We start from the raw sequence: 26304 nt of genomic DNA on the forward strand, positions 1-26304 counted from the left end.
GCGTTTGAAAATTCCTCTTCCTCCTCCTCTTCCTCATAATCACTTCCTCAACAACCCAATTGGTTTTATGTAAAAAATCGACTTGTATATTTGCCTAATTTACAATATTATGTGAATTAAATATCTTTTTAGTTTAATATTGAAGATATAAATAATAAGATCTATCATAATTATTATATGGTTACAATAGCGTACTAAAACATAGAGTTTACGTTATTATTAGGGTACAATCCCACTTTTCTAAATATTATTTTAATCCCTTGCTCTATCTAGCGAATATTAGATCTATGTTATACCGCTTTAAACTGGTATATATAGAGTACTTTGCGTTTTAGGGCGTGTATTTCGAAATTATAGACTTTAGAAACTATAATAGTCATTACTAGCTTTCCGCACACGGCTTTGTTTACGAAAACATGTGTGTAACAAACTATTGTTTTTGATAGAGTGGAAAATAACTTCTATTTTCAAATAAGAGATAATTTATATTACTAAAAACTAGTTTTATTAAAATAAGAGTTACTTGCTAGCGAATAGAAGAGAGAAGTCTATTTTCTAATCTAGGCTTTATCTCTGTAGTAAATTTCAGCAGTAAGTGCCTCTTATGAACTAATAAGAGGTCATTATTTAATCATTAATGCATTACTTCACAACTAAGATTAATCCCATGCAAGCGCGTATCACTAATTGTAAATTGTGTACAAAATATTTATAACGTAAATACCTATTGTAGACAAGCTGTGCCGCGGTTTTACCCGCATTGCTCCGCTTCTGTAGGTCTTAGCATGGTAATATTATAGCCTACAGCCTTAATCGATAAATGGGCTATCTAACACTGAAAGAATTTTTCAAATCGGCCCAATAGTTCCTGATACAAGCGCGTTCAAAAAACTCTTCAGCTTTATAATATTAGTATAGATTTACCTTTTTCACAAAACATGTTTGGGAAAACATGAAATACCGGTAAAGTATCGCGTACGTACAGCGGAAATTGCAGTACTCCCTACATTATTCAACGCTCGTAGACTTCGGTAATTTTAAATTACGTACAATTTTCGATAATACACAACGGTGTACGTTGAGCATGTTTTTGTGGTTATTCCGTGTCACAATCACGTTTAGTGTGGTTATGAACATGAGTTTGAACGCGCTGAACTCAGGAACGACTGAGACGAATTGAAAATTTTATTTTGAGAAATTTTAGAACTAGCTTTCCGTCCGCGGCTTCACCTGCGTTTTCAAAGAAAAATCCGCTTAGTTCCCGTGGGAATTCCGGGATAAAATCTATCCAATATGTTAATTCAAGTTACCCTCTATATTTGTGATAAATTTCATTGTAATCGGTTCTGTAGTATTTGCGTGAAAGAGTAACAAACATACACACATACACATACATCATTTTTATAAATGCGAAAGTTGGTGAGTAGGATAGAAAAAAATCGATCAAGAGGCGGGATTTTGTATATTCCTTAAAATTTCTCATTTATTTTTTGATTTGAATGCTATAAATTAAATATCTAATTTTATTTTGTCCAATACAAAATATATTTTCAAGCCAAAGAAGTGAAACAGCAATGAAACATGTTGTAAAATGGAAAAAGTCCTTTGCAGAGTAGACGAAGTTGCAATACACGAATCCATTAATATAAATAACTAGCGGTCCGCCCCGGCTTCGCCCGTGGTACATATTTACGTTTTCTCTACATAAAAAACATCCTCGTACTTCAAGGAATATAATAAAAAAAGAATTATCGAAATCGGTTCAGCCGTTCTCGAGTTATGCGCTTACCAACACATTTTGCGATTCATTTTTATATATAAGAAGAAGAAGATAAACAGAACATTTGAAAACATTCAAAAAGTCTGAGTATTGGTTAAACCTACGTTAAAAGTATGTTATAAAACGTAAAAATAATTAAGCTTTCCTCAAATTAAAATATTTTTTTCTCCGCAAAATGTGCATATATTTTCCGACCAAGATACATTACGCTTCCGCCAAGCGGTTGTAAAGTTTGTGCTTTTAAATTTATTACGAGTTTTATTAAAAATCTTTACAATACAGAGAGATTATGAATTTACTTCAAGACTTTAGAAAACGATGCATATCTATTTAAAAATTTCATGAAAGCTGTGATATTAAAAGAGTACACAGATTTAGTTTTGCTACGCAAAAATCATTTTTATATTCCATCATATTTTTTTCATTTACAATTTTACATCTGTTTATAATATTTCTAGTACCAACTAAGAATATTAATTCACTTCCTTGTTCTCCTAGTTATCGCTAACTAATCTAAGTTTATATACATTATACCTCTCTCAATGAAAAAAGGACAAAAAAGATAAAAACACAAATTCATAGATAGTACGAGCTATCATAAAAAACATCGTTTCAACTACACTTATACTTTCTCTGTAACTTATATCTACCTTATAACTGATGTAAGGACTATTCTTACTTCATAATATGTTCGTGTTTTAAGTAACTACATTTTCCTGCTCTATTCTTGTTCTGCTACCAAATTAAATATGTCTATTGCACGCCTCATAAGCGAAGCGTTGAGGTGGGTACTACTGTCACTTCGCGCAAAACATCTGATTTTTCAAACTTAAAATGTCTTTATGTATCATACATTGCACTTGTAAGATAATACATACACACACATATTAAGAAAAAACACTATTTTTAACGTTCATGATATTTTTGATGTCATTTTTGTTATTTAAACTAGTTAAAAAACAGTTTAAAAAAGTTCTGTCTTGGACGTCCGTGTGTCTGTATGTGCGGATCCTTTTTCTTGTTAACACGATAGCGACCGAAATACTTTACTAATCGAGTCTTTTTTTTTCTCTTACGCTTGAGTATGCTCAGGAATAGAACCCTTTCATTATTCAGGGTCTGATTCGATGTGGTTTAATTGTTATTAAATAAACAAAAATAATAATTAATAAATATTTATTAAAAAAAATTATGAGGCGTGCACTTTTGGATTTTCCAAATTATCTCTAAGTACTTTAGATCTAGTCTCACCTGCGTTATACTCCAGTATCGGTCCAGCGATATGAGACACAAGTTCATGATCGACGCGGTACACAACAACACATCCATCGCCGAATGTATCTCACACCACCAGAATCCAAATATCCAATAACCCATTAACTCATTCGCGAGAGAAAACGGCATTATCACTAAACCTAGGAAGAAGTCCGACACCGCTAGCGATGCTATGAACCAGTTCTGTATGTTCTTCAACGCCTTCTCTGTTACTATAGCTATAATAACCAGCATGTTCCCAACCACCACCATGATCATCAGCACCGTCACAACCACCGAAGCTATTATTATGTGCGCCGGCGAATACCCGCTCGGGTACCAACCCTTCAACACAAACTGACTTATCGTATCATTGATCGTCGAATTCAAGTCGGATCCGTTTTGCAAAGCGAAAAATTCCTCTGAACTCAAATAACTCGGTATAAGATAGCTTGAATTTGTGGCATTCCAACTCATTGTCTTCAACGTGCTATTGCCAAGCATCTTGCTACCACAGTATCTAGCTAGACTCGTTTGGCCCCCGATAACGTATTGCCTATAGGAACGGATTTATTTAAACTAGACATCGAAATATTGCGTCCACTTATATACACTTATTTACACTAAACTAATATTGCTTTTCGGTACTTAACTAATGTGATATCGCGTGAGCGTTTATTTGATCGAATCGAAGAACTGGTATCGCGGCATCATCGTGAATTTCTTTGCTTTCTACGATCCCAAAATCTGTCTGTTTTCGCAAACATTTTGGTGGTGTGTGTCACATGTTTACGTGACTGTCATTGTTGAGTGTGATGGGCAATGAGTTAGTGCTGAGTCATGGGTCGGTGTTACGGTGGATTGCACTTCTCGACAGCCCTATTGTACCTGGAACAAGAAAATTATGGTCAATCGAAGGAAATTGTAATGGCTCATATTTATCTTCCATATGATTATCTTCAAATTATAGTCGTGGCACATGTTTATGTGAATTTAAATGCGAATATTTCAAACATTAAATGTAGAGAAATAATAATGAAAGTTGAGCAAATATTTTAAAAGTTGTAGTTGTATCCTTCAGTAAGTTTGCAGATCTAATGCATAATTATTTGAGTATTTGTTTAGTTTGTAGTCTCAGTCATATTTTTAAATGTTATTTAAATTGTCGAAGCACTTATAAATTAAAATTTGATGCTGTAAACCTATAATTTACACGACTCTATAATTATTTATTTGTGTCTATGGGACAAAATTGATAATAATATTACAAACTCAGTTATATTTAAACTGATATCAGTTTAATAAATAAATATTTATTACGTGACTAGCGGTCCGCCCCGGCTTCGCCCGTGTTACCTACATGTTTAAACTATCCTATCTCTCAAGTTGGATCGAACTGCACATGGTGTGCGAATTTTATCATAATCGGTTAAGTGGTTTAGGAGTCCATTGAGGACAAACATTGTGACACGAGATTTATATATTAAGATTATTTAAGAAGTCAGGTATAGTTTTACAAAATATAATTCCCTATATCAAAAAGGCCTCGGCGTTCTCATTAAAACAAGTAATGTTTAATTTATTTCAGCGACTAGTTAGAACCTATTCATTTTCTTAGCTTAGAACAAGATGTTGTAAAGAACATTTTGGAATTATATTTCTTAGATAAATTTTCCGTTTTCCTTCAATCAATAACGGGAGATAAAAAATGTGAATTTCAAAACAATCCATCAGAACTTTCAAAACAAGGCTCCGAAAACTATTTCTTGGAGTATGTTTCTTCTTTTACTATGCTACATTTATTATCCATACTAATATTATAAATGCGAAAGTTACTCTGTCTGTCTGTCTGTTACTCAATCACGCCTGAACTACTGAACCAATTTGCATGAAATTTGGTATGGAGATATTTTGATACCTGAGAAAGGACATAGGCTACCTTTTATTGCGAAATATGTACCACGGGCGAAGCCGGGGCGGACCTCTAGTAACTTATAAGATAAGTTCCATAAAAATTACTTTAGTACTATAGTTCACGTGAGATTTCGAGGATGAAACCTTCTTATGTGTTAATCCAAGTTACCCTCTATATGTGTGCCAAATTTCATTGTAATCGGTTCAGTATTTGCGTGAAAGAGTAACAAACATCAACATGTTACATACTCACAAATTGCATTTATAATATTAGTAGGATAGACAGAGACGAAAACTATATATGTACATTGCATATAGTTTTAACTTATGTTTCTTTTAACTGCGATTGCGTCGACCTATTTTCTTTTTATCACATTCTGTATTTCACAATCCAAAAGCATGCTTCATTCAAAATATCTCTGCAAAGTACAGTTTAATCTCACCTCTATAACAAAGTAAAAAAAAGTTCTTGTTACAAAGCGAAATATTTAAAGATTTTTAATCAACGGTCTTCGTAATTTTCTTGATAAGGTGACACGAATGCTCCTAAATTTATACATCACTGAATTTTAGTAGAGATTGATTAAAAACGAAAACCGACGTTTTATTTTTATATTGTAAGTTACAAGGCTACGATTTTTGAAGTGAAACTTCTTTATCGGGGTTGGAAAAAAAATTAGTGACATTTTTTCGTTACGCGTGACATTTTTCCGTTACGCGCCATCTTTTTCTTATCCCTACCACGCGTGATTCGACCGATGTATTTCTGTAAAGTTGCATATATAGTAAATTATTTTTTGAAAAATAAGGTCATAAAGAAGTTTCACTCCTTACGTGTGTATACTATTACACGCACACATTTTTTTTTGAAGTGAAACTTCTTTAGGCGCATTGAGAGGAAAACTTCAAGATTGCGTCATGACAATACCGTCACGTCATGGAATAAAGCGACGATTTTGGTATCTTCGAAACTTGCTAAAGAAGTTTTACTTCTGACACGTGTGCTCAGCCCACACGCTCTTTTTTATTGAATGGAAGGTCTTTAATCTTGATGCTACATCGCTCTATAGAATTACTATAGATGTAGGTATATATACATATTTTTAACTTCAATAGTTACATTATACTTCTTAATGTTTAATGAATAATTTAATTACTTACAATAAATCGTTTAAAAAGAATATTTCTCAATTGAATATCAAAAATAACTTTTGAATAAGTAGCTTCTAGATGTTTTTTTTTTTTTTGCGCATATTAATTATTGATTAAATTATAAATTAAAAAATTAATTACTTACAATAAATCGTTTAAAAAGAATATTTCTCAATTGAATATCAAAAATAACTTTTGAATAAGTAGCTTCTAGATGTTTTTTTTGCGCATATTAATTATTGATTAGATTATAAATTTAAAAAAAAAACTTAATTGATTAATATACTTACGTAGGTAAGCCTAATTTTAATAAAAAATAATGCTAAATATAGAGCTATCGAAACGAAAACGAAAATATCTAGAAAAACTGCAATTTGCAAATTGCTCGGCTTCGAAGTGAACTGCATTGGGAAGGAATGTTGGAATTCAACGAAATTTTTCAGTAAAAATAAAGTCGAAATGATAAATTTTAAATATATGTAAAATTATAGATTAGCTACGTTGCGCAGTTTCAATCATACAATATTTGAAAATCTCAATTGATACTTTGTGTAGTCTATGTCCCTATACAAAATCGAGTCCAACAAACATGATAAGATTATCTTTATTAATTTATTATCTATATCTACCATAAAAGATACATCGTATTAAAGTAACTTCTTATATTTTTTTTAATAGAATAGTACAGAATACCTATTATCTACTATAGTACATTTTGAAAGAACGTCTCTCAAGACCAAAATATTAACCACTTCTTTCTAATATTTATTATTCACATCACAAACAACGGGTCCATGACCAGAGCTATAATGTAGGCCTAGGTGGAGGAAAAACTAGATCTACACGAATCGATGAGTAAATCTGAAAGGGGCACTCGGTGGCCTGTTGACTAATTAATTGCTTGAGCGACAGCCCTCGATTCAATAGGGCTGGGATCTTGTCGATAAATTGTATGATTTTGTAGGTATTATCGTATTCTTTTCTTTTGCTAGATTGAGTAGTGTTGTGTAGTTTTCAGTTCATTGTGACAGATATACATAGTAAATATTGATATTTTATCGATAAAATTATAAATGATGTATTGCTGTGTAGTTTAAATTAATAACTATTTTGTGTGATTTAATAGAGTTGTATTGTCGATAAAATGATAAGATTTTGTTTTAAGTAAAATTGTAAGTAACTTTAACGTAAAATTATGATATTGATAAAATATATTCTACTCGTATTGATAGTGCTGCGATCTTGTCGATAAAGTTATAAATATCGTAGTTGTAAAAGGTACATACCTATTTGTAATAATTGAGTACCTATTGATAAATAATAAACCATTATACAAAATTGCATAGTGCTGAGATATATTGCCGATAAATGTATTTTATTTATTTGACTCAGTGTTTAACAACAAGTTAAGATTTTTTCTCAATCATTTTCCACTTTTAATCATAAAGCAATTCGTAATATTGAAATGTACTCGCGAAGCAATGCGAGGCAGCCAATGAATTTAAATGTTATTAAATAGTATGGGCTAAATGACTTTTATAGAGTCTATAAAAGTTTTCAACATGGGCCTGTAGTCCAGGCCCATGTTGAAAAAAATATGGGTCATTTGAACCACCAGGTGACCTATCTATTATTCCGCAATTATACCTGTCTATTCCGCAATGCCGTACAAAAATCATGGAGACAAGGGGAAAAAATCTCTACCTGTACTTTCGAATTCTCATCTGCACTCAGGTGGACAGCTTACAAGTGACGGCATAGTGCTGAATCTTATTATTTTATGCTCTTATATCGTTCTAGATAGGTCACCTGGGCGTCTTTCCAAACTATACAAGGCCAGTACGCAACGGTGTGAAACTAATCACGTATAGTTTGGAAATAACTTTTTTACAAAGTTCTTCCAATCTATACAACAGCAGTACGCAAATACTCGCGTATACTTTGTAGTGAAGTAAGTAAGAATAGCGTTCCAAAATATACAGTGCCAGTACGCATGCGGACTAATCGTGTATGTTTCGGAGTAAGCGCGGCGTCTTTCCATTGCTCGCGTTTATATTATTGTATTGCTGTTTTGAAATTTATCATTAAAATGTATGTGTATTGTGTATAATATAATGTTGCGTACTGATCGTATATTTTGTGTATCGAGGATGCTTGTGTCTTCGTTCCCGACTATACTGCACGACTTACAATTGACAATAGTGCTAAAATGTAAGAATCTAATAAGTCCAGAAGAAGATGGTTGCGGGGCGACGGAGCCCCGCTTCGCGGGGCTCCTATTTTTTTGTAGTTAAAAAAAAACACGAACCTAACCTAACCCATAGGTAACCCTTATATCTGTTACCTATTTATTTTTCTAAGCTTACCTAATAATATTTTTATTCCATATTTTACTGAATCAATCAAGAAGAATAAAAGTAGATAGATATAGCTGTACCTACAAGTCTTTGATTGCCTATAGATATATTTATTATTTCGCTCAAGCGTAAGTGGTGCTTAGCTATATTTACCTAGTTATACATATTTTGCGTACTGATCGTGTATAGTTTGGAACGAAGAAGCAAGCATCCGCGTTACAAAGTATACACGATCAGTACGCAAAATTCGTGTATATATTGTAATAACAAACTTAAAAACAGCATTACAAAGTATACACGAGCAGTTTCCTATGGTTGCGTTCTGGCTATGTATAGTTTGGAAATACGCGTCACCTGGTGGTTCAAATGACCCATAACTTTTTCAACATGAGCCTGTAGTCTATTAACAGAGTATCCAGTTTCTTATTGGAAATTTTAATCTAATTATTATATGGTAAAATAGGCATTTAAAAAATACTGTTTATTTATTTATTTCACTCTTAATGTAACTACCATACCATTAACCATTAAAATACATTAAATATATTGATAAACAGATTGGACGTAAAATACAAAAGGTGACCTTATAGCTAATCAGCGATTTCTTTCAGGCTACCTAAGGTAGATGATGAATAAAATACAAAGAATTATTGTTTAGAACAAATGTTTTAATAAATAAAAAGTATGAGCGAGCACACGTGTCAGAAGTGAAACTTCTTTGGCAAGATTCAAGGATACCAAAATCGTCGCCTTACTCCATGACGTGACGGTGTGGCCATGACGAAACCTTGAAATTTTACTCTCAATGCACCGAAATTTCAATTCAAAAATATTAAGTTTGTTATTGAGATTGTATTAATTAAAAGACAACATTGAATTAATTCGACTGACCGGTTGGCTTAGTTTGTAGTGGCCCTGCCTTCCAAGCCAGAGGTCGTGGGTTCGATTCCCACCCGGAGCAAATATTTGTGTGATGAACATAGATGTTTGCTCTGTATCTGGGTGTTAATTATCTTTAAGAGTATTTATTTAAAATTATATATGTATGTTTATCAGCCACCTGGTTTCCATAACTCACGCGAAAGCTTAGTATGGGATCAGATCGTGCCGTGTGTGAAAATTGTCCTGAAATATTTATTTATTTAAATGTCCCACCAGTCACCACAAAGCCAAAACGACAGAAAATGTTGAAACCAGTGGATTTCAACCACCTGATATTTGGCAGCTAACTAGAATTAGTTTTGTTTTCACTTCGTCTGTGACTCGGTAATTGCTCGCTAATTTTCAATGTAACTTTTAATGATAGTGATAAATATAAGGGAGGCTTGTTGGGAGTTTGTTTCTTTGTTATTTAAGGTAAATGGGTTAACCGGCGGTAAATGGTAAAACTATGTGATGACGATTCAAAGGTGCTTCTAGAAGAAGTCTTACTGAAAATTTGAGTTTTGAGTTAAGATAATATGTCTGTGACCAAAAATTATTAAAACAAAAATATAATTTAGTTAAATGTTTTGTAATATATATTGTCTTATATATTGTATAAACATTCAGTTTAAAAATTCAAATAGGTAATTTTCAGGCAAATGTCTATGAAACATTATTTAGTTGAACTGTGTAGCAATAAAAAATGGCAATAATTTCTAAGGCATTTTTAATAAAAATAATTAAAAGGTCTTCACCAATATTCTAGTCCTTATTTTTAATATCCGTAAAGACTATGTTTATCGTTTATCTGTGGAAGTTCATAAAAATCTCGTTCTATTATCATAGAAGATATATTATCTACTTATATAAGTATTTATTTAAAATTATATATGTATGTTTATCAGCCATCTGGTTTCCATAACACAAGCGAAAGCTTAGTATGGGATCAGATCGTGCCGTGTGTGAAAATTGTCCTGAAATATTTATCCCACTAAAAACATTTTCATGTAAAATGTTGCCAAGACGAGCCCATATGACTCGCACTGTCAAAAAGTTATCAGATCTCATGTAGAGCCAAGCTTCTAACACTACACGCCCTAACTCTACAAGGTCTAATTTCACAAACTCTACACCTTAGTCAAAATATGTGGCTTGGCCATTTCGCTACATTCACATCGGCGTAAGGTGAAAAATTAATTCACTGTTCATTACTTTTGTGTTATACAATAGTTCTTGTAGTAACGAACGGCCAAGCCACATATTTTGACTAAGGTGTAGAGTTTGTGAAATTAGACCTTGTAGAGTTAGGGCGTGTAGTGTTAGAAGCTTGGCTCTACATGAGATCTGATAACTTTTTGACAGTGCGAGTCATATGGGCTCGTCTTGGCAACATTTTACATGAAAATGTTTTTAGTGGGATTTCATTTCTTTTTGTAGGTTGTTTGTAACAATTTTTTTTAACAAGGAGTATACATTGTATATATCTAGGGGAACCAAGTTTTAGATTATTAGATTAGACCTCTAGCGTCATCAAAATTTAATTTAAAATTACAGGTCTCATACAAACTCTCATCCCCTAGTTTAAGGGGTTGGGGGATGAAAGTTACAAGTTTTATAATTTTTTTGTTGTTTGTGAGCTAATTATAGCTTACATACAAAATTTCAGCTTTCTAGGACATTAGGAAATACCTTAAGAATTTTGATGATCATCAGTGAGTCAGTGACGAAATTAGCGTTTTTTAGATATAAATAAAATCTGAAGTATAAAAGCTAATGTAATTAAAACTTAATATGTTCAATAAGTCCGCTATTGACAATATATCCCGAAAATTTTATTGATCTAGCATAATCCAAACCCAAGTTATGAGGGTTCAAAAAAACGTCGAAGCGCTTCGAGAAAAGGTAGGTAGTGCCCGTGCGCCTCGCTTGGCTCGTCTTGGCGGGGGCACTACCGTGCCCCCAGATTTATTATTCTGTGATAGAAGTCACATTACCTACTTGTGCATAAATAAAATCGATCAGATGTGAAATGCATATCCATAACCCATTCGTAGAAGAATTATATCCAGTATTCGTGTATTAAGAACATAAATTGTCTATTCTGTTGTTTAGTACATAGGAGCTCTACCAAGCAACTATCATCAATGCATTATGCACGGTTTGCGTGAAAAGTGAAATCTATACTTAATATTATAAAGCTGAAGAGTTTGTTTGTTTGAACGAATCAGGAACTACTGGTCCGATTTGAAAAATTCTTTCGGTGTTAGATAGGCCATTTATTGAGGAAGGCTTTTAAGCTATATATTACGTTAAAACCAACAGGAGCGGAGCACTGCAGGTGAAACCGCGGAACACAGCTAGTTATAAATAAAAAAATATTCAATTTTATAATAAAATTATAATTCCTGTTATTTCTAAATAACAAAATATATCAAATAAATATGTAATTAATAACCGATTGAATGTTATCGAACACAATGGTTGTGAATATCAGCAATGATTGTGAATACGGGTTTTATCTCACATCTTGACACATTATTAGTACTATTATAATATGAACCCGGTAGATGAAAATATTATACTAAATTAATATAAATAACTTATACATATAGATACTTATTGACTAAAAAACTTATGTTTGCGTTTGGTTTGCGTATTTATCAAATTTGAACATTTTAAGGAAGGCTCTCTTTCTGAGATAGTTACAGGTTCAGAGGCAGAGCGATTTTGTGAAATAAATATTAATGTTTGCTAATATTTTTATTTAGTTATAAAGGTCTGATAATTAGGTACTTTTAAATTGCGTTGTAGGTATTGCATAGAGAATACCAGATTATACAAATTGTCGGTAACATATACATATACTTACTTACTTAAGTCCTACTATAATATGTATTATAAATGCGAAAGTTTGTGAGGATAGATGTATGTGTATTGTGTATGTATGTTTGTTACGCTTTCACGCAAATACTACTGAACCAATTGCAATGAATACACATACAGAGAGATATTATAGAGATGTATAGAGGGTAACTTGGATTAACACATAGGATAGGTTTTATCCTGGAAAACCCACGGGAAGGGCAACTTTGCGGGATTTTCTTTGAAAACGCAGGCAAAGCCACGGGCGGAAACCTAGTATAAAATATAGATCAAGATATATCCTGTATACCTTAAATTAATTATTCATTATTACCATCAACTTATTGCACGCCTCATAAGCGAAGCGTTGAGGTGGGTACTACTGTCACTTCGCGCAAAACATCTGATTTTTCAAACTTAAAATGTCTTTATGTATCATACATTGCACTTGTAAGATAATACATACACACACATATTAAGAAAAAACACTATTTTTAACGTTCATGATATTTTTGATGTCATTTTTGTTATTTAAACTAGTTAAAAAACAGTTTAAAAAAGTTCTGTCTTGGACGTCCGTGTGTCTGTATGTGCGGATCCTTTTTCTTGTTAACACGATAGCGACCGAAATACTTTACTAATCGAGTCTTTTTTTTTCTCTTACGCTTGAGTATGCTCAGGAATAGAACCCTTTCATTTTTCAGGGTCTGATTCGATGTGGTTTAATTGTTATTAAATAAACAAAAATAATAATTAATAAATATTTATTAAAAAAAAATTATGAGGCGTGCACTTTTGGATTTTCCAAATTATTATTTATGTTTATGAAGCCAAATCTATTTTCGATACATCCTTTGTAAACAGTTGTTATAAACTTGAGGCAATTACAAAGTTTAAAATACTTTAATAAGTAGGTACATATAGTCCAGTATCTAGATAGGCTTGACAAGGATATAAAAATTCTCTTTATACTATATATTTCTTGATTAGTTTCTATTTTAATATTTAAATTTGCAAAAAAATACGCACAGAATTACGTATTTTCATTTAAACTCAAACTCAATTAGACTTCTTCTAGAAGCACTTTTGAATAGTCATAACATATTTTTGACTTTTACCACCGATTCGGAAAGCAGTATCTATTGAGAAGAACCGGCAAGAAACTCAAAACGCATTATATTATATGACGTAAGTTCGAAGGATTTTCTTCTGAAAATCTAAACATATAATGGGATAGAATAAGGAGCTTAAACACCTTCCTTTAATAGAATTGGTGAACACCTAGAAATCGTATAAAATTCGTCCCTAAAGACCAAAGCTTTCATAAATACGCAAATATTCAATCTCATAACACTGAACCGGTTGAGATTAAAGTTTAAACTGAAGCCCACATTTCGGTAACTAGTTGTGAATTCCATACGATTCTTTTAATATTTACCAACTCAATTTCCTAACGTCACACGGCTGGGTTTATTGAAAGTCTGAACGTAGGTCTTGGCAAGCGATGACGTCACAAGATTTCGCGGCAAGAGAAGTTTGGAATTTATGAATTCGATAATGCGGATAATGTCTGTGTTCGTGAACACGATATAACAGGATAATTAAATTGTGTATTAGTACTTTAGATAGCCTGGATTAATAGCCCATTTATCGAGGAAGGCGGAGAAATGAGGAAGGCTATCATCACGCTAAGACCAACAGGAGCGGAGCACAGCAGGTAAAACTGCGGGGCACAGCTAGTGGAATATAAAAGATAACAGAGATACCAGAATTATATCTCTTTTTTGTTACTACTCTGCAATGCTAACTTCATAATAAACTCGTTAATATTTTAAATAACAATAATTACGACATAAAAATATTATTCTTGTTCTTTAAATATTATATGAGTTATAATAATTATAGAGTATATTATTTAGTAGCTGTGTTCCGTATTTCTCCACTCCTATATATAATTGATATACTTTAGTGCGTGTTGATATACTTTTATCCTGTAGCTATATATATTCCTCGATAAATGGGCCATCTAACACTGAAAAAATTTTAATGTTGGTTCTAGCCGTAGCATTGACAGGTACTTGTAAAAGTTTACATGAAAAAAAAAGTTTAAAAATATGAGCCAGCAGCTGATAATCTCACAGTTTGTTTAGTTTCATGTAAAATATTAAACTACTGTTATACAAAGTTTGCACACAAGCGTATAAAAGTTACCATATTTAAGGCATGATCATACCGCGACATTATGAAAATGACTGTCTCGTTAGGGTTTAACATGTTTGACAGGGTTGTAACCATGATGTCTTATATCAGTATTATTTCCAGGGTGCGAAAGTGATGGCGCTATACGACCTATATAGCTCTGTCATTTTTGCATACCTACTGGATTTAGTACTGTTTTGAGACGTCATGGTTATCACTGACTATAAAACAAAGTCGCTTTCCGCCGTCTGTATGCTTAGATCTTTAAAATTACCTAACATAGTTTGATGGAGTTTTTGATGGAGTTTGGACAATCCGCGGGAGGCTAGTAGAATATAACAAAGTTTATTCCCGCTGTCTGTCCATAATATGTATGCCTTTAAAACTACTTAAATGATTTTGATGCGAGTTTTTTCATTAGATAGAGTTATTCAAGAGGAAGGTTAATACCACAAAAGAATTAATCTTTTAAGGTATTTCAATAGAAATACCTTAAAAGATTAATTAGTTTAATAATAATTAAACTAGATTTCCGCCCGCGGCTTCGCCCGCGTTTTCAAAGGAAAACCCGCATAGTTCCCGTTCCCGTGGGATTTCCGGGATAAAACCTATCCTATGTGTTAATCCAAGTTACCCTCTATATGTGTGCTAAATTTCATTGTAATCGGTTCAGTAGTTTTTACGTGAAAGAGTAACAAACATCCATACATCCATACATCCATACATCCATACATCCATTCATCCTTACAAACTTTCGCCTTTATAATAGTATATTAAGATATTAAGATAAGATTAAGATTATAAACAGACAGTAACATAAAAATTACTTAAATATCAATCCACACAACCTTTTGGTTTATCTTTTAAACTGCTGAACCAATTCTGTTAAAAGCTTTCTCTTTCCTTGGGTTCAAGTAAATCTGTTAATGGAAGTAATCCGATTAATACTTTTGCAGATATGTATATGTGTTTTATTTCAATCATATGAGATCACACACGTCACATTGGCCTTATTTTGAAGGTGATAAATCTATTCTTAATATTATAAAGCTGAAGAGTTTGTTTGTTTGAACGCGCTAATCTCAGGAACTACAGGTCCGATTTGAAAAATTTTTTCGGTGTTAGATGGCCCATTTATCGAGGAATATATATAGCTACAGGATAAAAGTATATCAACACGCTCTAAAGTATATCAATTATATATAGGAGTGGAGAAATACGGAACACAGCTACTAAATAATATACGTCTGACTGACTCTACATCCATACTAATATTATAAATGCGAAAGTAACCCTGTCTGTCTGTCTGTTACTCAATCACGCCTAAGCTACTGAACCAATTTTCATGAAATTTGGTATGGAGATATTTTGATAATCGAGAAAGGACATAGTCTACCTTTTATTGCGAAATAATATGTACCACGGGCGAAGCCGGGGCGGACCTCTAGTACTCTATAATTATTACAACTCATATAATATTATACTGAGAATATAATGTTACTTTTTAACAGCTATTCATTTAAGAATAATACATTGAAACACTTACTTTAATTTTTAAATTGTATAATAATTGCAATCAGATTAACTAATAAAATTAGATCAATCGTCAAAACCAAACGATATAATTAGCAAATTAATTTTCGATGTACCAATTGTATTACATCCTCCATCGATTAAGCTCCCCTGTAGTCTATCGACTAAGTCGAGTAACACAACATTATTAAGCAGCGAGTATTTGATAAATATTGGAATAATATTACATCCTCCATCGACCTCCCCTGTAGTCTTTCCACTAACTCGAGTGTAACGCTAATTTTATCAATATTGTATCATCCTACATCGACGACTAGACTCTATAGTCTATCGACTTAGTTGCGTACATTGATAAAATACCACACATTTGCAATAATATTACAACGAATAATAGGTACTACGATAATATTACTATTTTGACGACGCGGTTGGCGCAGTGGTAAAGTAACTGCCTACTGAGCCGACGGTCCCGGGTTCGATCCCCGGTCAGGGCAAATATTTGTGTGATGAACTCAATTATTTGTTCTTGGGTCTGGGTGTTATTATCTATTTATGTATTTATTAAATATTATGTTTATCGTCGCCTAGTACCCACAACACAAGCCTTAATTGAGCTTACTGTGGGACTAGGTCGATTTGTGTAATAATGTCCTATAAATATTTATTTATTATTTATTTATTTTTCCATCGACTGGACTACGTCGTGCAACACTAGTAAACAGGTGGCTTATAATTGAACTAGCATACCGCCGCAAAAGTACTTGCTTTTCCCGTCTGACAGCTCGACTGTGACTGGAAATGGATGGCTTGAGAAAATTGTCCTGTCGCCTTACAGGAAATTGATGAAGGGTACCTTTTAATTGCTAGAGAACGTTTTTATTTCGTTACGTTATTTAGTTATAGCACAGATGCTATCTACACTAATCTACACTAATATTATAAAGAGGAAAACTTTGTTTGTTTGTTTGATTGTAATGAATAGGCTCATAAACTACTGGACCGATTTTGATGAAATTTGGCACAGATAATCTTTAGACCCTGAGAAAGAGCATAGGCTACCTTTTATTGCGAAATATGTAACACGGGCGAACAGTGGTAAACGTGGTAAATGTGTAAGAATGTGTGTGTGTGTGTAGATTGTATGTAAACACACATCTTTAATTAAACGAAATAAATTCAATTAAATAAAACATAATAATGATATCCTTTGTTTATAAAGTTCGTTCGTTTTGTTTTAAAACAAAACATAAAAAAATATTGTATATTGTTTTATACCCAACTAACTTTAAGCATTAGATCTACTGAAAATTAATTTAAATAGTCGTAGAGAAATAAATAAATAAATAAATATTTCAGGACAATTTTCACACACGGCACGATCTGATCCCATACTAAGCTTTCGCTTGTGTTATGGAAACCAGATGGCTGATAAACATACATATATAATTTTAAATAAATACTTATAAAGATAATTAACACCCAGACACAGAGCAAACATCTATGTTCATCACACAAATATTTGCCCCGGGTGGGGATCGAACCCACGACCTCTGGCTTGGAAGGCAGGGTCACTACCAACCAAGCCAACCGGTCAGTCAAATGAAATGAAGGTAAATAAAGGTGTAAAGTATATAAATACATATATTATTACTGCTATAAAAACTTATTAGTTTGCTGAGCACATAAATAATATGTGAATATTTTATAAACAAATAAGTAATAACGAACAATTAATAGATATAATATTTTAATAAAAATATAATGAAAATTTGTGTCACACTCGCTTTTTGTGAAATTAAATCCATACTAATATTATAAATGCGAAAGTAACTCTGTCTGTCTGTCTGTTACTCAATCACGCCTTAACTACTGAACCAATTTGCATGAAATTTGGTATAGATATATTTTGATACCCGAGAAAGAACATAGGCTACCTTTTATTGCGAAATATTATGTACCACGGGCGAAGCCGGGGCGGGCCTCTAGTATTTTATAAACAAGTAAGTAATAACCTGTGGTAATAACGAACAATTATTATAATATTTTAATAAAAATATAATGCAAATTTGTGTCACACTCGCTTTTTGTGAAATTGAATAAAAAATAATTTCAAAAGCTCTCCTATGTACTTCTCAATAAAAATCTTACCAAAACCAATTTACTATTGGAAGCAAATCCTAATGAATTGGGCCTTGATTTTTATAGTCGATGAAAAAATAATTACAATTAATATTTAGAATTGTAATAATATAATATGTATTCGTTTCATATACAAGTGAGGTTCTTTATGGAAATAATAATTATTAGGTATAAATACTGAAAACTTTTTTTAACATTTTGAAAAAAAATTCAAAGGTTTCTTTGTAAATAATATCCTCAATAGATCCTTTCAATGGAATTCATTTTGAATACCCCTTTAGATTAAATAAATATCATTTAATATTTTAAACAATATACAAACTATTCAAGTCTAAATTTGGATTTCGCGAAGATATAAATGCCGGAAATTGCTTTTTATTGTTTCTTTGGGTACGAATTTATCTTTGAAAATGTCTATTGAATTTTAATGTTTTTCATTAAAAAGAAATGCTAATTTTAATCCGAAAGAAATATTTACTAAATCGCAATATCCTACAGTATTGAATATCAATGATATTTGTATACGTAGTATATTATTATTATTAGTCTGTGATGATATTAAAAAAACACTGTATCCATATTTTAAAAACATTTGTTTTTCTAGCCTATACTGTACCCGTTTTTTTAGTAGTTTTTTAATCATTAGACCACTTTTAAAATCTATCCAGACGTTTTTGAGAAAAATCGTAACAAATAAACAAAAAATCTTTTTAGAATAATGACTGAGATATTATATCCTACTTATTAAACTTTTGATACTGAAATAAAACACGTTTAAAAGTAAGAATGAATATTTATAATGTACTAGATTTCCGCCCGCGGCTTCGCCCGCGTTTTCAAAGGAAAACCCGCATAGTTCCCGTTCCCGTGGGATTTCCGGGATAAAACCTATCCTATGTGTTAATCCAAGTTACCCTCTATATGTGTGCTAAATTTCATTGTAATCGGTTCAGTAGTTTTTACGTGAAAGAGTAACAAACATCCATACATCCATACAAACTTTCGCCTTTATAATAGTATTAAGATTAAGATTCACATTAATATTCTTTGCTTTAAAAAGAATGTAAATACTTTAAAAGAGCATTAACTGATTTAATTTATACAGCTTTTTCTTGCTTGGAAAATCTTATTCTTAAATCTGATTGTTTATTATAAATGTGATTTTTAAATACTGTTGTTGTTGTTAGTTTCTTTTCAACTTTTACATTATTTAACCATAAGGTTATTAATCAATTATTATAATAACAATTAGGTACCATCGTTACGGAAAAATTTACACAGAAAAGTCACAACTTTGTAGTTATGCTTCTCAAAACTATAATCATTCTTTCTTCTTTCTTTTCTTTCATTCTAATAAGGTTGCATGAAAGAATTTTAAAAGATGTCACATTTATTATTTCAATAGACATGCATATGAATAAAAGATAGTATCTTTCTTTTTTCTCTTGGTTGAGTTGGCAAGTAATTGGGTTATAAAAATGTTTTAAGCTGCGTCTACATTTTCGGCGTAGTTAAACGTCATAATGCAGTCATTATTATATTAAATTTACTTTTATTAAACGGCGTAATAACATAAAAGTATATAAAGAGACTAGGCTTTTAATGAAACGGCTGATTTCACATAACACGGTGTATACTTTTTAAATACTGTGTTTTTATTAAATATTATGTTAATCGAAATAATTGTGTTGTTACTTTGCACTTTTTACGTTATTTGACTTTTTATTATATGAATAGATAAAACAAAGTAAATAATAGATTTAAAGACAGAAATGCTTTGATTAAAATAATCTTCATCACATACATTCAAACAACATTTTTATTAATATAGAGACATAATATTGTTATCCTTCCTCTTCGGGATTAGTTTAGTTGTGCCAATTCAAATGTTACTATATAAAAATTCATGTATAATATTTAGGTTAAACATATACACCCCAACAATTTATGATAATGTAAATATATATCTTGGCAATAGTATATAGAGTAGCTATGCGCCCGGTTGCACTCGCGTTTTCGCGCAACATTCGATTCTTCGTATTTTATATTTTTTGTTTCGTTGCGAATTGCGTGTACAAATAATAAAAACATTTTCAGCCATCTCTAACAGCTATATAAAATTAGTTCTTGCGTCGTGTAATTAGTAGTAATAAGCGTAGTTATTTTTATAGTTGCATTATTGTTTGGTATTTTTTTAGATGAAAGTTAAGGAAAAGAGACGATGAGTGTCTGCTTCGAAGAATATTGAAGAAGAAGAAAAAGAGAACAACTTATCATTTTTCACTCTTCTCACGTCGTAGCCGTGTGTAATGAATTTGCAGCTCATGTCGCTCGATTGTGACCCAATGAAAACGCATCTTTAATTTGAAGTTTTTCAAGCGTCAAGTAGAAATGACTAATCCTTTTATTTCTTTTCAAGTCACAAAACATTGCTTTTTTGTTTATTTCACTAACTTTTTAACGCAATTTTGTTTATATTTTAATTGTTTGATTCAGAGTAAATATTAGTATTCAGATTCTCTGTGATTCGCTTTACCACTTAGTAGGTACGCTTTGTAGTGGAATCTATGGAAATTGTGTTCTTTTTAAAAAATGTACAACATACAATTATGTATTATTTTCGTAATTTCTCAAAATGGATAAAATAAAAATAAAAATAATATATGCTATATACCGCTCTATATCGATGAATAAATTTTCAAAATCGGTTAATGTTTGTGATTATTCGTTTCAAAGAAGCAAAGCATCTACTTCTTAATACTATTATAAAAGCGAAAGTTTGTATGGATGTTTGTTACTCTTTCACGTAAAAACTACTGAACCAATTACAATTAAATTTGGCACACGTATAGAGGGTAACTTGGATTAACACATAGGATAGGTTTTATCCCGGAAATCCCACGGGAACGGGAACTATGCGGGTTTTCCTTTGAAAACGCGGGCGAAGCCGCGGGCGGAAGTCTAGTATTCTATAAAATATTGTGTAAAAATACGTGAATTAAATTTTCACGGCCATATCAAAATATTTGAAAACAATAAAAACAATGAAATGACGACATATCTCACTCGGATAAGTAAGCACATTGTATCAATTGTGTTTGTTATCGTTTCAATGTATTTTTATAGCTCCATGTTTGGTGGGAATGTATTTTATAGGATACATTCATATTTAATGTATGTTATTTGATTCATGTTTTTCAAACAAGTTTGTAATGTGTGAAGTCCCGTGTCCCCGTGGGGTAAGCATGATGCATTATGCATACATCTGTTTAACTGATTTTCTTAGGGACAAATAGGTGATCAGCCTTCTGTATCCTGTACAAGTCTTTAATAAGCATAACTATATTATAATTATAATCAGATAAGGTTATATTATGTCATCGAACTTTTCTTTTCTTGAAAATACTTTTTTTCTTCATGATGTTTTTCTGCGCCAATTAGGGCCGATTTTTCAATGCTTGGATAAAACTTATCCGCCCAATAAAGTATTACACGATAATATTAAAATGTCACCCGTAAACTGTCAAAGACGGGTAATTAGAATACTCTTATGAAATGGTAGTTTAATACGTTATTCGACGAATAAATATTAACCAAGGATTGAAAAATCAGCCCTTAGTGGAATTGTGATTTGAAAATAAATATGAAGGGAAAATGAAAAGCGTGTTATTATTTAAATTTTGTTAATTATCATTAAACTATGAACCAAATTATTAATTAGTTATTTCATACGAATTAATTCAATTTTAATATCTGCTCTAACTTTGATCTCTTATCACTAAATTTTTAAATAAACTTATATAATACCAGCCAATACTAAATAAATGCCGATTCTAAGATATTATAAGAAGTACATTTAAAACATTAAAAAGCTTTCAAATTACCTCACATTACTAACATAATTTCACAGTACCTTTACACTTAAAACCTACCTAATTCTCTCCCTACATTTCATACGAAAACTTCACCCTACATAAACCATACCTAGGCAATTTGTCTCAGACTAAATCCTACAAGATATCAAGATTCAGCCTTTCGTCTAAATATTTCCCTTTGATCCCAGCCTTTGACGTTACTGCTGAATTTTTTATTTTATAACATCACAGAAAAAATAAGTGAGAATAATTTATGACTACAAAGCTATTTGTATTAATATTAATTCTTTATCTATCTACTTGACTTGAATTTAAATATAATAAAAATAGTGTCCGACCGAACTTTCGGTTTCGGTTTCGGTTTCGGCCGAGTTTCGGCCAAAAATCAAGTTTCGGCCGCAGTTTCGGTTTCGGCCAAAATCGGCCGAAACTTTTGCCGAAACCGAAACTTATTTCGCAAGTTCAGTGAACTTAGTTCACACACGTTCACGCTCGCCTAACTTCGTTTTCCTCGGCAACGCTGTGACGGACGCTGTCAAAGCGTTAGTTGACCCACGCTGGTGGAAACAATTTTTGATTATCTATGTTGAGATTGGAACTGGGTGTAATAGTAATTAATAATTATTATTTTTATAAAAGAGACTGATTATTCTTCTAAGTACAAATACCAATCCAAAGTACCTATTAAAGACTCTTTAATAAAGAGAAAGATCTCAAAATACCAAAACTTAGTATTTAAAGTAACAGTAATAATTACTGATTTGATTTGGATGACTGATTTTATACCAAAGGGCCCAAATACAAAATAAAAATTGACTATAACAGTGTAACAAGTGATGTAAAAACTATAGATTGGACCAGACTCTTTAATTGCAATGACCCCTCAAAAGCCTTAGAAGAATTTACAGGAAAAGTAAGTAATATCATTCAAAACCACTCCCTTAAAGTACCTATTAAAAATTCTAAAAGCATTAAAAAACCCTGGATATCCTTTAACCTCTTAAAATGCATTCGCAAAAGAGATAGACTGCACATAGAAGCAAGGAAAAAAGAAAACAGAGACAATCCTATTATTCAAAAACGCTATAAAGACTACCGAAACTATTGCAATAATACTATACAAAACTTAAAGAACGCATATGAGAAGGGACTTTTAGAAAAATCTGAAGGTAGCAGTAAAAAGACTTGGGATGCAATTAAATATATCTGTAAGTTAAACAATAAAACATCGTCTAATTTTGACATTTTCAGCGCTGACCAAAATCCTACTCGGGCCCTGAACAAAGTTAATGATTATTTCGTAAATATTGGTGAACAACTAGCTAAAGAAACGATGAAGCAAATCAATAAAACGGAGACTGAATTAGTTCAATTAGCTGCCACTTTAGATGAATCACACACAAATCCTGATAAGTCATTTTTTATAAATCCTACTAATGAGTTAGAAGTGAGTGACATAATTTCAAATTTGAAGAATGACTCCGCTCCCGGATGGGACGGAATAAATTGCCGTGTTATCAAACTTGCTAAATCCGATCTTTCTGCACCCATTACACACATTTGCAATCTTAGCATTTCCACTGGTATAGTTCCCTCTCATATGAAATTAGCAAATGTTTGCCCAATACACAAAGGTGGAGATACTTCTACTTTAGCGAATTTCCGACCTATATCACTGTTAACAATAGTTTCAAAAATAATGGAAAAGCTAATAAACAAAAGACTGCTTAAATACCTGGAACAAAATGAAATGCTTTCAACAAATCAGTATGGATTTCGTAATGGCAGGTCAACGGAGGACGCCGTCACAAATCTGGTGGATTTCATAACTATGAGACTCGACGGCGGGGAGAAATGTGTGGGCGTCTTCCTTGATCTTGCCAAAGCTTTTGACACGGTGTCCAGATCCATTCTGCTGCGAAAGTTGGAGTTGTTTGGCATTAGGGGTACTGCACTCGACTGGTTCTCGTCATACCTATCCAACCGAGAACAAAGAGTTTGCCTGGGTGAATACCATAGCTCTCCCGCTGCAATAAGATACGGAGTTCCCCAGGGCAGTGTCTTAAGTCCTACGCTCTTTCTTCTCTATGTTAATGGACTCTGTTCACTCAAACTCAACCAGGCACGGATTTTTGCTTACGCAGACGATACCGCGGTGATTTTCCACGGCAGGTCTTGGAGGGAAGTGTATAGCGCTGCAGAAACCGGAATGCAATCTGTTGCCAACTGGCTCCACAACAACCTGCTTAGCCTCAATATAGGTAAAACCAAACTTATGAATTTTAACATAAGCAATAGGACCAATGCCCCGAAAGAATTTTCCCTAACAATACATAGATGTCAAAATAACACTACCAACTGCAAATGTACTGCTCTGGAAAATGTTACCTATATAAAGTATCTAGGTGTGATTATTGACAGACACCTTACCTGGAATATACAAACTGATTTAGTAAAGACACGTGTGAGAAAATTAACCTACATTTTTAGAAAACTAAGACTAATTGCAGATATCAAAATGATCAAAATGACTTATTTTGCTCTTTGCCAATCTATCTTAAACTACTGTCTCATTTCTTGGGGTTCCGCAAAAAAATGTCATCTTATAAAAGTTGAGCGCGCGCAAAGAGCAATTCTTAAAATCATCTTTAAAAAGAATTTAAGATATCCAACCAAAGAATTGTATCAAGAGGCTGGTTTACTAACGGTGCGTCAGCTATACATACTAGCAGTAACACTAAAATTTCATAAAATAGCTCCAAACACAATTATAACGAACGAGCGCACTCGAAGAAATCCTGTATGGAGGAAACATTGCTGTAATATGTCTTTCGGTAGCAAGGCGTTTATATTCATGGGACCTTACTTATACTCCATAATGAACAAAAAACTAAATATCTTTCCTATGACCAAGTTCCGCTGTAAAAAATATGTTACAAATTGGCTATTTAATCTAGACTACTTAGAAACTGAAACTCTCGTTAGCATAATATCTTGATTAAAATATAAACTTACTATTAAAATAAACACTCATACAACATCAACACATACACACACACATATACACGCACGCATACACACACGCATATATACACACACTTAATACTTAAAATGGCAAGTAAAGTTTGAAATATTTTTTATGTAATACGATGAAAGAGATTGAGCCTCACAACACAGGGGATCCTAGTGTGGGGTTCAATGCAGCATATATAACTATATTATGTAACATTTTTTGAAACTAATAAAGAAATTTTTCATTTTTCATTTTTCATATTTTAAATATATTATTTTTTATTTTATATTTTAAATAAATGATTACAACAAATTTAATATACTGTGTTTTCATTTCATGCCCTGATTAAGGCAAAATAATAGGTAAAATGCACCAAAGTTCAGTATTTTTAGAAATTTCATACTTGACCACGTGAGTTTCGGTTTCGGTTTCGGTTTCGGCCGAAACTGAAGCCACGGCCGAACATTCGGTTTCGGTTTCGGTTTCGGCCTGGAAACCAGTTTCGGTCGGACACTAAATAAAAAGCCTACATAACGTTACGTATAAATATTTAAGTTTTTAACTGGTTAAATAAAGAGCTTTCTGTAATTCTAGAGATAATTTACTACGAATTAAGTTCAATATATTATTATGTATCAATAATATCAATATACGTAATGTAATATAACTGTGCCACACGGTTTTACCCGCATTGCTCCGCTCCTATTGGTCTTAGCGAGCTGATAAATAGCCTGAAATATTTTTTCTAATCAGACTTGGTTCAGTATGAGTAAGCGAACAAACAAATTCTACAGCTTTATAATATTTGTGTAGATAATAATCTACACAAATATCATGCTTCTGATTGTAATTAATTGACTGTTTCCTTTAATTCTGGTCTATTGAATACCAAAAACCTCCTGGAATATTAAAATCATGATCTTCATAATATTATCATCATCATATTTTTCTTCATAATTAATAATGTCGAAAAACCTATCAACATTAACAAATCCTGAAAACATCTATAATTACAAAATCCTAACTCACTGTAATAAAGGGTCTTTCATTCTCTAATATCCCCGAAGCTTTAATTAAAAACTTATCAGGCACCTTTTACAGAGATGAATTTACTAAATCAAAGAATTTACTCCTGGAGTAATTCATTTTTAGGGTTCCGTACCGAAAGGGTAAAACGGAACCCTATTACTGACACTTCCTTGTATGTCTGTCTCTCTCCAGGCTGAATCTCATAAGCCGTGATAGCTAGAAAACTGAAATTTTCACAAATTATGTATTTTCGTTGCCGATATAACAACAAAT

General features: G+C 32.2%; 1 protein-coding gene across 1 annotated transcript in view; it reads right to left on the reverse strand.

The window, feature by feature from the left end:
• The window catches only part of Octalpha2R (alpha2-adrenergic-like octopamine receptor), a 359405-nt gene that overhangs the window by 244895 nt on the left and 88206 nt on the right, over positions 1-26304 (reverse strand). The window contains exon 2 of the mRNA XM_090115609.1: positions 3032-3922. Coding sequence (XP_089971735.1) covers positions 3032-3538 — 507 coding nt within the window. The 5' untranslated portion in view covers positions 3539-3922. The remainder of the gene's footprint in view (positions 1-3031; positions 3923-26304) is intronic.

Source organism: Colias eurytheme, chromosome 23 (assembly GCF_061535395.1).
Source record: "Colias eurytheme isolate Ceu_HAF_F1 chromosome 23, ilColEury1 Martin Lab GWU primary, whole genome shotgun sequence".
NCBI lineage: Eukaryota > Metazoa > Arthropoda > Insecta > Lepidoptera > Pieridae > Colias > Colias eurytheme.